A 17,678-nucleotide genomic window follows, 5' to 3' on the forward strand; every position below is an offset into this window, starting at 1 on the left:
CACACACACACACACACACACGCACACACACACACAGTTCCACACAGTCGGTATGGCCAGAGGGGGTTATCTTTCCCTGTCCAATAAAGACTCCACCGCAGCTGACATTTCATATCCTAGACAACTAGGTCATAACTAAGGGCTAAATGTGCGCTATTTTCTGCGTGCGAGGGTATGCATGTGTGTATGCGTGGGTGTGTGTGTTGTTTGTGGTGTGTGCGTGCGTGTGTGGGGTTATTTGTAGTGCCAAGCCATTGCATTATAAAAGATGTATCTCAGCATTTGTGAATGGCTATCATTTTAGTTAGATACAATGCAAATAAATATAAAACCCTAAAATCAGATTGATGGGGGAACTCTCATGAACAATACTGGCTGAGTGTGTGTGTGTGTGTGTGTGTGTGTGTGTGTGTGTGTGTGTGTGTGTGTGTGTGTGTGTGTGTGTGTGTGTGTGTGTGTGTGTGTGTGCGCGTGTGTGTGTGTGTTTCTGTGTGTGTGTGTGTGTGTGTGTGTGTGTGTGTGTGTGTGTGTGTGTGTGTGAGAGATAATCTCTTTTGTGTAGGCGCAAGGGGGGCTGCAGGTAATCTGTTGAGGATAGATCAGCTGTCATAAGCAATCAATAGCGTCAGCTGATATTGGCTACTAATTGGCAAGCTGATTGACTGGTAATTCTCTATCAGGCGAGAGGGAGAGGCAAGAGGCTCCAGGTGTTGTGGAATTTATTTTATATGGCGTCAGCCTCCATTCATTATGGGGGGCATCCTTTATTTGCATTGAGTGTTTTTATAGCAAGCATAAAGGATTATATGATTGGACATGACAAATTAAACCAGGCCACACACAATCACACTACACACCTCAAATAAACTCTAATGGCCTATAGAAAAGTTATATTATTGGATGGGGTATATTAGTATTCAGGGATCACCTCGCTCCTTCTCAGCGTGCGTATCGCTTTAATGGAGCCGTTTATTACTCCAATGTAGAAGCTTGACAAGACATGTTTGAACACCTATAAGCGTGGCCTTATAGGTGTAAAAAGCGTGAAACGCAAGGCTAACGTGTTCGCTATGGTCTTTTTTTCTTTCTTTTCTCATCCACTACAAGGTGTGAAAGTGGGTGATGAGATCCTTTTGCTCAACGGCAAACCTGCCTCCGTCTTACAAATGGATGACATGAGGAGCGCGTTTGTTCAACCTGCGTTGACGCTGAGCGTCAGCACCCTGCCACACATCGACCCACGGCTGCTCTGCTCCCTCCCCCCGCGGCGGTCCGACGACCCCACCACGGACATCTTCTCCCAGGACCAAGGTGGGCATTTACCTTCACGACCAAAGTCCTAATGAAAGTTTGCTGCCGGAACCAAAGATGTAGCGGAGAGCGAGACGTGAACATTGACGAACGTGTAGCAGCAGCTCCCCCTAGTGGTGAAACGGGGCTCTCCCCGTGACTTGTCAATTAAGTGTGACTCGTTAATAATAACCTCCATCAATAAGCATTGAACGTAGAAAAATTAGGATAATGATCAGTTTGGTTATTATTCAGATCAACTTATTACTAATATTGTATTTCCTTTCTTTAATTGTATCGATGGTGCAATAATCACTTTTCCAAATCAGCATCATGCATGGTGTATTCTCTTCTGTGTTCTCCCTGCTTTTATTTGCCATCCATTAATTCCAATTAATATTTAAAAGCTGTGCCCCTACCTCTTTTAGTTCAAGTTGCTACTGTGTACTGTGCCGAGTGTACTACAGAGTGTACAGAGTCGTTTGTCTTTGGGCCTCGTCCCAAAGGGGTAGCGAGTAGTGGTGTGATTATTCATGGCTGCAGCGTCTGTCCCCCCCCCCCTCCGTCCCGTCCCCCGTCCCCCTCCGTCCCCCCCCCCTCGCCAGCCGCTGTCCCGTCCTCACCTGCTCTTCTGTACCCATCCAAGGGCACCATTTGTATTCCATCCCTATCAGACCTTTTCTTGCACCTGGGCTGACAAGCTGGCGTTGTTAACTCCGCAGCCAAATAAACCATGAATATTAATATGGGGGGGGGGGGTGACCCCCACTGTGTCACAGCGGGGGTCTCGGTCGTCAGGGATAGAGACGCCAATTAAACAAAGAAAACACAATTGGGTGAACAGTTTGGGTGATGTCATTAGTTGTGATCAGCATAGAGGCGTGGGCAGTGGGTGGCCCGGGATTGACAGTTCTTGGGTTTATTGGCAGTTCGGATCAGAATCAACGCTTTGAAGTCCAGACTAAAAACATACCTTTTAATCTTCTTATCTTTTTTTGTATTTTTTTGATGCCGTTTTAACTCCCATGCTGTTAACCTTGCATGCTTTGAGTATTGTTTCGCTCTGCGAATCAATCACGCACATCTTTTTTCCATCCTCTGTTCCTTTGTTATTCTATCTATAGGTTATGCTTTTTTAAATCCCATACTGTGCAGCCCTTTGCTCGACCCTGGGGGTTGAGCAAAGGGTGCCTCATGAATATAATTTACTTCGCTTTTTGAAACTTCCTTGTTCTGGGCTGCATAAAGGAGCGTGTCATTTCCTTCTCTAGCTTATTACAGCTCAACCCTTCTCTAACCAAAAAGCACGATGACTCCAGCTAAAGCGGTTAAAACTTGCCTTCCTCCCCGTTCAGAGGACATCCTGGACGACGTGTCGGGCCTGACGGTGGACAGCCCGGACGGCACCGTGGAGGAGGGGTCCCGGATGGTTCCCCCGAGCCCTGGGGGGGACCCCCCCAAGGACCTGCCCCCCAACCAGGCTGAGCAGAAGGTGAGGAAGGAGGGGTCGTCCCGACGGTCGGGCCGTCGGTAGACACGCACGGTTAGAGAGGAAGACGAAGAACACCTCCCGTCATGTATTTGTAAAGGCATCGGAAGCGAGATGAGAGATGTGTGTGTCTGTCATGTTCAGTGTCATGAGCGCTGAATGAGCTACTGTCTACTCGAAAGGGGTGGTGGTGGTGGTGGTGGCGGTGGTGGTGGTGGCGGCGGTGGTGGTGGTGGTGGTGGTGGTGGTGGTGTTGGTGGTGGTTGAGTGGTTCTGTGTTAAGATGTAGTGTCCTTGTGTCATTGGTCAGCCCGCTGACATGCTGCGATGACATGGTCATCAATAATGATCTCCATCAATACAGTCACTTAGTGCTTCGATGTGTTTTATGGGCACACGCGTGTGGACACAGGCCCCCCCCCACAGACACACACACAAGTGTGTGTCTGTGGGGGGGGGAGGGGGGGACAAAATTGGTTTTGGTTCACAAGCTGTGTGTGTGTGTGTGTGTGGCAAAAACCCACGAGACCCATTTGAAGCGCGTAATGTCATGCTGCTTTGCTTTCTGGCTTGTTATCATAGGAGCATTTACTCGTTAATGTGTGTTTGATTGAAATGAAATCCTAGCATTGAGTTGATTTTTACATCAGTGTGGTCAGGAGTAATGACATGTGCGGCTTCCCTCCGGTGAGACCCCCCACAGCCTCCGTGCAGTGGGTGTTCTGTGTCTCTGGCGTTCAACTAGAGGCCCGGACGTGTGCACCGATCCATCTGTTTACGCGTTGCCGCGGTGACAGAGGGGATTACTTGCGTCGGACGGCGGACACGTTTTGCGGGAGGTGGCGCGGTGTCACCCCTCTCATTAGGACCACGTCTGGTCCGATCGGGGGGATCGGGATCGACCCCCACCCTGTCGGATTCGGTTGTCAACGCCATTACCATGGCGATGGGATTTGGGACGGGCCCTGCTAGATGTGTGTCACAGAGCTGTAGCCAGGCACTGGGAAATGTTTACTTCATCCAGTCCAGTTGGCCACGTCGGGTTCCATGGCTTCAGTGGTGGGGAACTCAGACATGCGTGGCAAATTCTATTTCATGTGCCCTAAAAACTACGAAGTAGTCTGGGTCTGATTCAAGGGCATCACGTGGAAGATGGCTGCATTTTCATCGCTATAATGAGGCGGATTCCAGGCAGTGTATTCAGGTCGTATGGGGTGTCGTCTCCATGGATGTGCCCAGTATTGTTTACCCATGAGAATATCACATGTCGTCATTAGGCTGGTCTTCGTCTCTGACTCTTCCTCGCTTCTTCCTTCATCTTTCTGTTTGATATTCATCTCTCTCTCTCTCTCTCTCTCTCTCTCTCTCTCTCTCTCTCTCTCTCTCTCTCTCTCTCTCTCTCTCTCTCTCTCTCTCTCTCTCTCTCTCTCTCTCTCTCTCTCTCTTCCCCCCCCCTACACATCTGGCTCCTATCCAAACACTTAACCCCAATCATTTAGAGGTGAGCAGGGGGGGGCAGTATGTCTTGGTAGCTCACCCCCTCGTCGACCAGCTCTCATCCTTTGACTCGCTGTCCTTGTAACTTTTATTCCGTCACCTCCATCTGGCCATCCAGCCCTCCTTCATCAACCTTGTTTTGCTCCTACCCAATCAGTGTTTTAAGTGTATAATTTAATAAATGCACAATATTCCACAGGGAAACTCTTAGGACACGGCAGGAACACCTACGACGAAGCCATAGAAAGAAATAGCATTTATTAAGAGAGTCATAAATAAAGGTAACATTAGCAAAGAAAATGGCAAAAATAAAAACTACCGGTATTTACATCTCAGTAAAAAGCAGTAATAATATAATGATGTCAATATAATCATTATATAATATTGTATTTGATAATGAATAGAATATAGGAAGTGATTCTCCTTGGCCTTCCCCTTTCACTTTACTCCCTCTAGACTTTTCTCTCGCTCTACCTAATCTTTGTGCTATAGCTGGGTGTTGTCTCTCGCCCTCCCTCGCCTCATGTCACCCCCGGCCAGCGAAGGGGAGAAGGAGTGGGACCATTTTAATTATCCACGCATTATAATTACCTCAGTCTCCGCGGCCATCAGCATCGTTTAGTCCAAATGAGAGACAGGGAGAGAGAGAGAGAGAGAGAGAGAGAGAGAGAGAGAGAGAGAGAGAGAGAGAGAGAGAGAGAGAGAGAGAGAGAGAGAGAGAGAGAGAGAGAGAGAGACAGAGAGAGAGAGAGAGAGAGAGAGAGAGAGAGAGAGAGAGAGAGAGAGAGAGATTTCTTTTTTGCAGACAAAAGATATTCCCCACCCAGCCCCCGCTTCCTTTAACACGATAAATCAGGCCGAGAGGATCGCTGATTGCTTGGGAGCCGTGGCGATGGTGTGGGTGATTGCCGGTGTGTTCTCCAACGTACAGTCCATCTCGTCGACTCCAGCCCGTGTTGCACTCGCAGAGGGGAGGCGATCCGTGTTATCTTTGAGAGGGAATTATGTCAAATGATGAATGGCAATCAGTGCTCTACTGTACTCCACTCCCTCCTGAGAGAAGCCTCAGGTCCCCCCTGGCCTCGCCGCTCTGTCTTCCCCCCTCTGTTCACCTGCTCAGTCGTTCCTCAGCGGGCCACTAGAGGGCGCACTGCTGTCTGTTTTTAAAGGTGGAAATTCATGATATCCTGTAAGACTGTCTTGTATGCAAAATGCCTGGTGATGCACTGAAGTGAACTGAAAGTATTGTGTAATATATAAACACATGGTCACAAGGCCTGTTAGCTTCTCATACCCGTAATACTTATCCCATTTCCACCTTTTGGGATGGTGGTGTGTGTGTGTGTGTGTGTGTGTGTGTGTGTGTGTGTGTGTGTGTGTGTGTGTGTGTGTGTGTGTGTGTGTGTGTGTGTGTGTGTGTGTGTGTGTGTGTGTTTGTGTGTGTGTGTGAGGCGTACCTCTTTTGGACCTTTCCTTATGCACATGGACCATGCGTGTTCTCATGTGTTTGGGGACTGTGTCGATGACGGGAAATGTGTAAAGAGTGTTAAATAACCATGTTTATCCGGTCCGGGGAACAGGTTTGCACTTGCTTCTCCACTCCTCTTTTCCCTCCACTCCCTTTTTCTGCCTTTGCTGAGCTATAGGTCAGAGAGGGCGGGAGAGAGGGAGAGACAGTTGGGAGATGGGGGGGGGATAGAGAAAGTGTTCTAAAGGATAGACGGAGGGAGAGGGAATGCTAAACTGAAAAGCTATGGCTGCTCAGTCTTTTTCTTAATTTAACACCTTTTTTTTTTCTTTGCCATATCCAACAATTGCTAAAATTGGCTCAATATTTCCGCTTGCATGAGGCCATGGCATTGTTTTAATTATTGTTTAGCTGTTCCGGATATGGGATCCGATTCCTTTAGATTACGTACCGGTTTCAGAGAATGTGTGGTTGGTCTTAGATCTGGGCAGGGAATGTAGGAAGTTTATCAAGAAGGATAAGACATTTGATATCATGTGGAACAGAGTACCCTTCATATTGGTGCCAAAAAAATGTCATGCATCAATATAGAGCGATAAGAATTGGTGTGAACTTTAGCCACCCGTCCTTTTGTAAGCAATTTATTAGTGTTGGGAGTCAAATTATCCATACAGCAAAACAAATGGTTTGTTGAATTTTGGTCAAACCCTGGCATGCACTTCACATCTATCTCTAAATTTGTCAAAAATGCTAGAAATATTATACATTTGGACACACCTGGAGGAAAGTTCCATCATTTTAAAACTCTAAAGCTTTGGGAGTGTTTAATACCATGTTGATGACATCATCATGCACACGCACAGTCAGTATGAGCTGTTATGGTTTATGTGTTACTTTATGTGTTACTTTATGTGTGATTATTTGACAGTTTGCAGCCATGGCCCCTTTAAGTGTTAATGGATACATTTCTAAGGATCAGCGAACAGTCGTACACCAGCGATAAAGAAGAAAACCGGGCAGACGATGCATACAGAGGGAGGGAGAGAGAGGGAGGGAGAGGGTGAGGAGGGAAAGTGAAAGAGGGAGGGAGGGAGGGAGGGGGAGGGAGAGGGAGAGAGCTCTCGTGATGATCAGGGGGATTGCTGTGCTGCGGTCGGTTCCCTTCCATCTGTTGAATATACGCACTTGTTGGGTGTCGCTGGATGCCGGACGGTTCCCTCGTCATTACAATCAGTTTCCCTCACTGAGCAGAACGACAGGTAAGACGCGTTGCACCACCATCTTTTGGAGAGGTATACGGCTGGAAGGACGACTCACCCCACATTGCACCGGGCTTTGGCTGGATGAAGCACAGAGGGGAGAAGGTATCTAGGGGAGGAGGTGCCCACCAGAACCCTCTGGTCTCCTGCTGAGAACCAGGCACGGCCCAGGCAACATGTCCACCCTTAAGAGCAACAGGAGCTCCAAACACTCCTCTGAGTCCATCTATGACATGGTACAACTGGTAGGCATGCGTTTGGCTTTGTGTTATTCACCTGCCTCTGCTGTTAAATGTTTTGTTATGGTCGTGTTCCCATCCCGTCATTTGCAGGCGTTTCACAGCATTCGATTCCCAATGGCAACAACACTTTTTAATTCATATTTTATCATTCTGTGTGCATTTTTGGTAGGCAACCTTCTTTTTGGAATATTGTCGACATGGAAGCATTTAAGAAGCATTTATGCATTTGCTACTTTGGATGTATAACCGTCATGAGCGTACCTGCAGGTCAGTCGTATCACAAATATCGTCTGAGTGTTGCTTCTGACTCGAATATCGGACTCTATCTAGAATCAGGTCTTCTGTGAAATCGGTCCATTATCCGGCTGGTGAGTGTCTGTTCCGACCAGTGATCCGGCTGTCACTCACTGTCACCTCTCAGTCAAGGGCGAGAACCCATTAGAGATGCCAATTGTGTGTGTGTGTGTGTGTTTGTGGGGGGGGGGGGGGGTGTTGTGTGTGTGTGCTGGGTGTGTCTGTAATTGTGTGTGTGTGTGTGTGTGTTTGTGGGGGGGGGGGGGGTTGTTGTGTGTGTGTGCTGGGTGTGTCTGTAATTGTGTGTGTGTGTGGGGGGGGGGGGGGGGGGGGGGGGGGGGTGTTGCGTGTGTGTGTGTGTGACTGTGCATGATTTTATCAGTACAAAAGCATTTCCTGAGGGGAGGGGGGGAGGTGTCGCACATTTCCTCCTTGAGTTGCAATGAAAGAGGCTGCCTTCTAATGTGAAAATGGATGGCTAGTTAAGTGGAGCATGACTATTATAACCCTGGCCTTCTTATAACATTGTATGTGCTTTGGGTAACTTCTCCTCAGTCATGGTGTCTCTATACTAAAAACACGTAGAACACTGAGTGGACTTTGTATGTATTTTGAGTGTGTGTGTGTGTGTGTGTGTGTGTGTGTGTGTGTGTGTGTGTGTGTGTGTGTGTGTGTGTGTGTGTGTGTGTGTGTGTGTGTGTGTGTGTGTGTGTGTGTGTGTGTGTTTAGGGAGAAATGAGTTTTAGATTAGTGGAACTGGTTTCAATATGCACTTGGCATGGACAGGCCTATACCAGTTTGTCACCAGTTCTCTATTCATTACCGCTCCCATTTCACACTCCCGGATTACCAGTAATTACAAACAAAGGCCGGAGCCCTCTGGCGTTTATTCTCATGCCAATACACAACCTTTATTTCCACCAATGGTATTAGTTCTGGAATAGTTCTCTAACATGAGAAATACTCTTTATACTCTTAGAGCAGTCCAGTTTGAACCAAGTTATTCTAAAGTCTTCATGATTCATGAATTGGTGCATTATTTTTGATGACGCAATTGATGACGTCATCATTTATTCATTATTCAATTTTTTTTAACATTTTTAGCCTGAAAAGGAAAATTTGCAAATGCATACACAATGTTTTTGTTACGCGCTCTCTCTCTCTCTCTCCCTCGCCCCGATCGATGCTGAACGTGTTTCCTGGCATGACCTTGTGGTATATCCACGTCCTGTGTGTGTGTGTGTGTGTGTGTGTGCGTGTCCGTGTGCGTGTGCCTGTGCCTGTGCCTGTGTGCGTGTGCGTGTGCGCGCGCGCGTGCGCGCGTGTGTGTGTGTGCGCGCCCTTCCTTTCACACTCGTTGGCTCTCCCGTCTTGAGACGTGTTGCTGTGTTCTCCGTAGAGCACCTCACAGTCGGTCTCCCAAGTGGAGCACGGCAGGGCGAGGGCCGTTGCAAACCAGGAGTCGAGGTCAAAGTTCAAAGACTCCCGCTGGCGCCGCTCCACCAGGGATTGATAGGAGGGCCGTGTGCATGGGAATACCGCGGCGAGTTTAACCAGCGGCACTCGACGCTGTCAATAAGTACGAGACAGATGAGGGGCGTGTCCTCTGTCTTCCACCCTCTGTTCAAACACTGCCCGGAGAGGGCTCTGGCCTTCGGTTCTGCAGGTTTCCTCACGCTCGGTATTTTCAGGTGCCACAGCCCGAGGTGAGACACGACGGGAGCACGCTTTGTTCAGATCCGCTACGTGTTGATCCGAAAATCTGTCAGGCAGCCGTGAGTTCATGGGTTTCTTTCAGCATCTCTTGTATCGTTGTGTATCTTGGCACATCGCATCCCATCTCAACAGAGATCTTGTGACAAAGGTGTTTGCTCAAACGCAAGCGCGTCACTCCGAAGGAAGTATCGATGTAGGGTCTGCAGTCGTCCTAGGCTGTTGTTTTCCTCTCCATCAGACCATTGTGTGTGTGTGTGTGTGTGTGTGTCTGTGTGTGTGTGTGTGTTCGTGTGTGTATGTGTGTGTGTGTGTGTGTGTTTGTGTGTGTCTGTGTGTGTGTGATATTAACACATGATCACATGTCCAGTTTAATAGTTTGATTCTCACAGCCGTGTGTGTATATAGCCCATTTCCCCCATTTGGGATGTTATGGAGTCACACAGTCATTGAGTTGTGCGTATGTGTGTGTGTGTATGTGTGTGTGTGTGTGTGTGTGTGTGTGTGTGTGTGTGCGGTCGTCGGGGGGGCTCTGATTCAGACGATAACCCCCTTGTCCCCTGCCTCCTCCCCAGGGCACGGAGCAGGACACCGCCTTCTGCCGGGGTCTCCATGACATGAATCCCCCGGAGGCCGTCCCCTCGTCCTCCTTCTCGTCCGCCTCCTCCTCCACCTCCTCCTCGTCCTCCTCCCTCCCCCCTAGCCCCGTGTCGCCCGCGCCTCCCGGCACGGCCGCCGCCGTGGCCGCCGCCGCCGCCGCCCAGCGCCAGCTCTCTCACGCCGACAAGCTCCGCAAGGTCATCAGCGAGCTGGTGGACACGGAGAAGACCTACGTCAAAGTGAGTGGGAAGGGGGGCTTCTTCCCCAGATAAAGGTGTGTGTGTGTGTGTGTATGGGGGTGTGTGTGGGGGCGGGGGGTGGGGGTGTGTGAAAAGGCTTCTGCAGGGGTTCCTGTGTGTGTGTGGTTGTCTGTGTGTGTGTGTGTGTGTGTGTGTGTGTGTGTGTGTGTGTGTGTGTGTGTGGTTGTTTGTGTGTGTGTGTGTGTGTGTGTGTGTGGTTGTTTGTGTCTGTGTGTGTGTGCGTGCGTGCGTGCGTGGGTGCGTGCGTGTGTGTGTGTGTGTCTGTAATCGTGGGTGTGTGTGTGCATGACTTTATCAGTACAAAAGCATTTACTGAGAAGGACCAATAATAACGGTGTTTTGCCGGGAAATGATTCCCCAAGGCACTCTTGTTAATTGCGTTGCGTGGAAGAGGGGAACGGGATTAGGTGGACACCTGAACTAAACCGGAATCACCTGCCGTGACCTCATCACACGGGGGATTGGAACACATGTTGACATCTTTTCCGTTGTTGTTGTTGTTGTTGTTGTTCCAGGACCTGGGATGCCTGATAGAGCGCTTCTTGAAGCCTTTGCAGAAGGAGAGCTTCCTCACACAGGATGAGGTACGGCCCCCCCCCTCGAACCAGACTCCCACCAAGTCGCTCGCAGCACTGCTCCGTTCAGACGCTGTCCAAGTACTTAGGAAGTAGCCTTGAGACGTGTTGGTTTGGAGTTTATTTCGTTGGAGATTTATTGGACTCGCTTAAGTGGGACCTGCTTGGGAAATCACTGAATACATCTGTTGTTTATCCTCTCTGCCAGGGAGTCTGTTATTACCAGAGATAATATGTAGCAGACCTTGCCAGCCGCCCTCAAAACGCTGCTAAATTAGAGTGTCTATCCATCCCATAATATAGCCAGAACAGAATCCTAGAAGAATATAGAATATACTTTAATTGTCGTTGTGCGGTAGACCCATGCTATCACATTTTCTTATGCAGCCTCTAAAACATTGCCCCCATAAACACACACAATCCCAGGCACCAACGTCACCATATTATGTCCGTAGATATTAAATGAACCTGTTAAAAAATCTGTTTGATACACTAAGCATGATAGCTAGTTACTCCCCCCCCCCGTAGTTTAAGATACAACGTCTTATGTGATGATTCAAGTGCTCGAGCTCAATGCTAACGCTGATGCTACCCCCTGTGCTCTGGCAGCTGGACGTGCTGTTTGGGAACCTGGACGAGATGCTGGTCTTCCAGGTGGAGTTCCTGCAGACCCTGGAGGACGGCATCCAGCTGGTCCCCGATCTGGACAAACTGGAGAGGGTGGAGCAGTTTAAGGTGAGCACCGTCTGACGCTTTTATACACACCTTGATAACCGAAATAAACAACATATTTCTGTACTCCCGTCAGCAGTTGACCTACTTTCTCTTGTTCATCTCATGTTGGTGTCTTTTCTCAGTTGTCTCATTAGGCGACGGTTGCGTAATAAACGTCATTTTGTTTTTGTTACAGAAAGTATTGTTTTCCTTGGGCAGCTCATTCCTATACTATGCGGACCGCTTCAAGATCTACAGTGCCTTCTGCGCCAGCCACACCAAAGTCCCCAAGGTTCTGACTAAAGGTACTGACCCCTATTGACCCCTACTGACCCCTATTGACCCCCACTGACCCCTATTGACACGGCTCCTCTCCTTCTGCTGACCCCACCCTCAATGTCTCTCTGCCGTCGTACTCTGCTGTCATGCATGCAGTCCTGTGCGTCTGTTGATGCAGGCGAATGGTGATAGCTAAAGGGCGAGAGTGCGGCCTCTATGAGAAAGGGAGGAAAGGTTTTGAGACAAGGGGCGGTTTCCTCAAAAGTAGGAAGGCTATGAAGTTAAGCTGATATAATCCATGGAGGGCGGGGTGGTTGCAGGGTGTATGGACACGGTAGCACAACACGTTTGTAGACATCTTCGCGTCTATTGACACACTTCACACTGACAGAGTGCAGGTTTACCTCACCCTACATGAGTCAGCTCTTTGCCACGGCAGCCCTCTGACTACTGGGGGGGGGGTTGTTTTCCCCTGCTCCGTTCAGCCAAGACGGATCCGGACTTCAAGGCCTTCCTGGCCCTGCGGAACCCGCGGCAGCAGCACTCGTCCACGCTGGAGTCCTACCTGATCAAGCCCATCCAGAGGGTCCTCAAGTACCCCCTGCTGCTCAGAGAGCTCTACTCCCTCACGGACCCTGAGAGCGAGGAACACTACCACCTGGACGGTAAGGACCCCCCACCCCCACCCCCCCCTTGCACAACCCCACTCCCCAATGGCACTTCTTTATCTTAATGAGTATCAACCAGGGAATTGTGTCACTTCACCCGCCACTGTGTCGGGTAATACTTTCCAGTCAGGTCCGATCAAATTTTCATATTTAATACATTCGTCATACGGCGCTGCACAGTTCCACAACCATTACCGTCAACATCCGGCCCCCTTCTTTTTTTTAAAGTAGTTCACTAGTCGTAGCGCGCAATAATTTGCAGTGTCAGAATTCTGAGAATTTAGTCAGCATTCATATTTCTCAAATTGCTGTGACTGCAAATGAAAGCGCAATTACTAGCAAACTACTTTCATTGTGACTGGAGGGAACTTCCTTAAATTAACCTTTAATGCTAGATTTGCATGAACGCTATTGTGTGAATTAGTTTGGTTCTCTAGCCGGAAGTGGGAGATTCCTTATTTTTTTAACATTATTGTTTTATAGGGACAAACATTAACACATTTCTCCTACAGGGGATTGATAAAGTTCTATCTAGACTATTGAACAGAAAGAAACACTTGGTCATACTTTACACACTTTACCACAGCATTGGCCTGCTGAATGCCACAGATATATTTTCAGCATTGGATTGAATGACACATAAATATATAATTATGTTTTTGCACATTTGCAACGGTTAAAATTTCAGGGTATAAAGTTCAAGTATATGCCTCTACTTGTATTGCTTAAGCCAATAGCCTTTTGAGGCAGTGTTTTTTCTGAATATTAGTGTTAAGGGCCAATAATGCTTACTATCATATGTTAGTTACCATGTCTGTGGACACATTTGTATGCAGTCACATGTGAATATAAAAAAACAAATTGACTTATGATGCTGTAGCCATGCATGTTGTTTTATTGTTAATATGTCAATTAGTTTTTTATTGAAAATACTTTGTATAGATGAATAATCCCCAAACTTGTCATTGTAACACCTTTGAAATAAACATGACTTAACATGGCAGATACCTGTGTATTGTTTATCATATGCGGTAAGAGTGTAACGTTTTCAACTCTGTCCCTTGGTAGCACCTACTTACAGTAAAAATCACTTCTGATGGAAAAAAAGATGCGTATGAAAAACACTTTTCTTATCTATTGTTACTATTATATTGTTTAAAATGTACGCATATATTAAAAATATATATAGCGTATAAAAAGTGGCTGGTAAAAAAGATGAGTGGCTGGTAGATTTTTAAATCTACCTGCCACAGTGGCTGGTGGGCAAAAAAGTTAATTTCCATCCCTGGTATCAACCAATCGATCGATGTCCTCCACCTGACGACGGTCTGACCCCTAACAACACCTTCCGTCCTCCCATGTTGTCGCCTCAGTGGCCGTCAAGACCATGAACGAGGTGGCGAGCCACATCAACGAGATGCAGAAGCTACACGAGGAGTACGGTGCCGTGTTCGACCAGCTCATCAACGAGCAGACGCTGGACAAGAAGGAGTCGCGGGTAGGGACCTCGCACAAACCACTCGTGGGTTCTCTGTAGGGCTGAACCATGAATCGAATTCAAACCGACATTGTGATTTAATAGAACGCGATAAGGCTGCGTACTGTTACTGTTACCGACCGGAGATCAGTAAGAATCATATCTATTTTTCTTTTACAATTCAGTAGTTAAATAAAGATGTTATAATATCAATTTTTGCATCCATTAATCTCAACACATGGAAGGAAAGAGCAGTTTATATGTTGACTGCTTCTCATGTTGTGTTGGCCATACTACAGAGTGATTTATTGCTTGTTTACTGAATAATACAGAACATAAAAAAAAGAAAAAATAATCACTCTATGACCCTTTGGGTCCGCTTGTGTTCCAGGTGGCCGACCTCACCATGGGAGACCTGCTGGTCCACAAGCCCGTGACCTGGATCAACCCTCCGTCCGCGCTGGTCAAGAGCAAGAAGGACCCCGAGCTGGCGGCCTTCGGTACGGCCTCTGCGTCGCACCCGGGGACAGACGGCCTGCCCTGCAGCCTCGTCTGCAGGGGACACACTGCGTTTTAGTCATAAAGGAAAGTCAAACCCTGGAACCGCTTATTTTAAAATGAGTGATTCACAGGGTTGAGATAACAGTATAGCGCAATGGATTGAGAGTAGACAAAAGATCGACTTAAATGCACAAGGTAGAAAAGAAGATAAGAACGTTGTAAATATGAAACCATAAAACATTACAATCATTTACTTCAACGTTTACCCTCCAATCCAATCCGCATGCCACTGGAAAGTCTCCCCCAGGCTTCCTTCGATCCCAATGGGGCACTCGGGTCAAACTGGGATTCAATGCTCAAGGTTTTGCCCTGACGGGAAAAATGGAAATCCTGTCATTCTGCAGGATTAGATGTCGATGGATAATCCATTGTCATCTAATCCTCCAATGTTAAACTCTTCGTACACACTCGTGATAACCCTCACCAGGAATGCACCCGTAGCCTGCCCGGGATCAGTTTACACATTGCTGCTTCTCCCGGTGTTTCAGCAAACATACTGATAAACGGTTAGACTGATATCCTGATTCCTCATGTTGTATACGATGACGTTTGGTTTCTTAGTGGTTAAACAGAAAGGAAGCTGTTGCAAGGGAACTCTGAGTGTTGGACAATGGAGCATTGGATGTGTTTATTATCTCTCACGAGAACACACACAATGCCCTTCTTTAAAAGTCCTCTCAAGCTTCAAGCATCTTCTATTAAAAATACTTGTAGACCATTTGAAGTGATAAATATTCCAAGTGAGGCGTGGGTAAAAAGCGGTGGATTGAAGCGCGTGTTAACCTTTGCTCTCATCTCTATTTCTCTATCATTTTTCTAGTGTTTAAAACGGCTGTGGTCTTTGTGTACAAGAACTGCACCAAGCAACGGAGAAAGATCGTAAGTGGTGTTTTCTGTTTTATTTGTTATTGCTGTGGGGTTCCTGAGTAGAACGTGGGAGGATCTCTACTCACAGTTTAAGGGGTCGCTCTGGCTGCGAGCAAGTCTTAAAAAACAAATGATAATAAATACTGTGTGCTTTCATTTCTGCACATCAACAAAAACATCAGATACTGAGGTTATGGCTTTGATTAGATTCAGGCAGAATTTCCAAAGAGAAAATATGTCCTGCGGTGTGAATTGAATAGATATTGAAAGTTCTCACTTTTTTGCATAATTTGATGAATTTAAGGCTTAATATAATAAATGTCTTTGAGTCTAAAATTTTTGAGTCTAAAATCCCAGCAGTTACTTGGGTATTATAAGGATCTTGCTATATTGATTCTACCAAAGCCAAATAATGTAAAGATCGAAAGAAATTATGCTTTTGTGTAATAACTGTTATTTGATTGAATCCCCATGAGTTAAATTCTATACTCTGGCGCCCTCTGCTGTATGAAAGCATAACTCTCGGTTCTCTGTGTTCCAGGGTGCGTCCCATCGGTCCTCTGTCACCGAGGACAGGGATCCCGTCCGCTTTCGACACATGATCTCAACGGACTCCCTCCAAGTCCGGCCACTCGCCAGTAGGTTTTGCTGAGTAGAACGTTTTTTTGGTGAATGCACAAATAACTGGACTTACGGGGAAAAACATATTTCAGGAAATGTCCAGAGGCATGCTTCCTCAAAATGTTAAACTTTGGGAATAAATCACTTTTCAGCGGTTATTGACCTCAAAGAAATATGCTTTTTGAACCTGAGAGCTACTTCATGGGCACTGAGTCATACGAAGGGCACCCAGTTCTATACCCTCTTCTGAAATAACAAATTTGCTCAGTTTTCCTTTAGTTATATATTACTATCAATGATTAATGATACTCATCTATGTGAAGACATGTTAATTAATTAAGTCATGTTAATGATTTCTCACAATAATTATCAACAATGACTTAAAAAAGGTGGGAAAGAGTTGTTCAAGAATGAGTAGTGCTATTATTAGAGCAGGCCTGCGGGCGCCTCGTGTGGTCCTTGCGGGCGCCCTGGTGCCCGCGGGCACTGTGTTGGTGACCCCTGGTCCAGGATATGGATCCTTAATATAATGTAATATACATAATGAATATGAGGTTGATTCATAGGATTAGCATCCATGGGACATTTTCATCTGTCAAACTAAATAAAACAAACCATCCACAGAGAGATGCCCTCAAAAGGATTCCTACCACAGTCTTTTTCTATTCCTTGTTCAATTATAATATGTTCTGATCATAAGGACAATGAGGTTCCATTCAGGTTCATATGGCCTATGATGAGACCACTCAGTGAAACCCTTTTTAAAGAAACGTCTGTGTGCTCCACCTCTCAGACTCTGAGGATACCGCTGTGTGTGAGATAGTCCACACGAGGTCCGAGTCTGTGGGGAGACCGGAGAGAACCTTCCAGTTGAGCTGCAGGTACCAAGTCAACGCACACACGTGACCACACACACTCACACACACGTACACACGTGCCATTCATCTCCCGAACTCCAATGAATATTCAACTTTACAGCTAAACGTCCACTCAATGAGGGAGAACTTATTAGGCCTGCCTCTGATATATGGGGGTTTGTTTTCATGAGGGACTATTCAATCGATTCTTTGTTGGAATCATCAGTTAAAAGTAAACTTTGCGAAAATTTAAGATGGCATGTTGTCTGAGAAATATCAAGTTAAGCCTCACTTTTTGAAATTGGACAAGGTTTGGAGAAATGGGAGATTAAGAGGGAGGGGTGGTTTATCTTTTGATGTTGGTAACTACAAAATATCATCAATGATCACTGTTATGCCCTCATGAGTTGCTTTAATACTCTCACAAGCATCCAGCGAAAATGAAAGTATTGATTCTCAGAACGACCTGAAACGAAAGAAAATACAGCCAAAAAGTATTGATCCTTAATCCATACACAAAGCGAAACGTTGTTGTCATTTTTGGTCATTTAAAACCCTGTGGATGAGACCGGATAAACGACACGGTGGTTTTGGGCGTCCGGCACTAACCTGACCCCGCGTGTGTTGTCTTGCGCCCGTCTCTCCCCGGCCAGCTCCCCGGACAGTAAGAAGGAATTCCTGAAGGCGGTGCACTCAGTCCTGAGGGAGAAGCAGCGCCGACAGCTGCTGAAGACGGACTCCCTGCCCTCCGGCCAGCAGTACGTCCCCTTCGGCGGGAAGCGCCTCTGCCCCCTAAAAGGGTCCCGGCCGACCATGGACCGAGCCGGTGAGCAGAGCCCCCCTCCGCGCAATAGATGGTCCCGATTTCCCCCCAGGCTTTGCCCTTGATTTGTTGTGTTTTGTGTTGGATTTGTGCTCTGCAGGATTTGATCGATTTTTTTGGTTTG

General features: G+C 47.1%; 1 protein-coding gene across 5 annotated transcripts in view; it reads left to right on the forward strand.

The window, feature by feature from the left end:
- Positions 1–17,678, forward strand: part of tiam1a (TIAM Rac1 associated GEF 1a) — a 77,804-nt gene that overhangs the window by 56,858 nt on the left and 3,268 nt on the right. For all 5 annotated transcript variants that reach the window (XM_030362316.1, XM_030362315.1, XM_030362317.1 and 2 more), the window contains 13 exons: positions 1,108–1,311; positions 2,646–2,782; positions 9,828–10,091; positions 10,628–10,696; positions 11,297–11,422; positions 11,598–11,706; positions 12,166–12,345; positions 13,722–13,846; positions 14,217–14,325; positions 15,207–15,265; positions 15,795–15,891; positions 16,668–16,755; positions 17,385–17,557. In XM_030362316.1, the coding sequence (XP_030218176.1) occupies positions 1,108–1,311; positions 2,646–2,782; positions 9,828–10,091; positions 10,628–10,696; positions 11,297–11,422; positions 11,598–11,706; positions 12,166–12,345; positions 13,722–13,846; positions 14,217–14,325; positions 15,207–15,265; positions 15,795–15,891; positions 16,668–16,755; positions 17,385–17,557 (1,740 nt within the window). The remainder of the gene's footprint in view (positions 1–1,107; positions 1,312–2,645; positions 2,783–9,827; positions 10,092–10,627; positions 10,697–11,296; positions 11,423–11,597; positions 11,707–12,165; positions 12,346–13,721; positions 13,847–14,216; positions 14,326–15,206; positions 15,266–15,794; positions 15,892–16,667; positions 16,756–17,384; positions 17,558–17,678) is intronic.

The sequence above is a fragment of the Gadus morhua genome, chromosome 7 (assembly GCF_902167405.1).
Source record: "Gadus morhua chromosome 7, gadMor3.0, whole genome shotgun sequence".
Classification (NCBI taxonomy): domain Eukaryota; kingdom Metazoa; phylum Chordata; class Actinopteri; order Gadiformes; family Gadidae; genus Gadus; species Gadus morhua.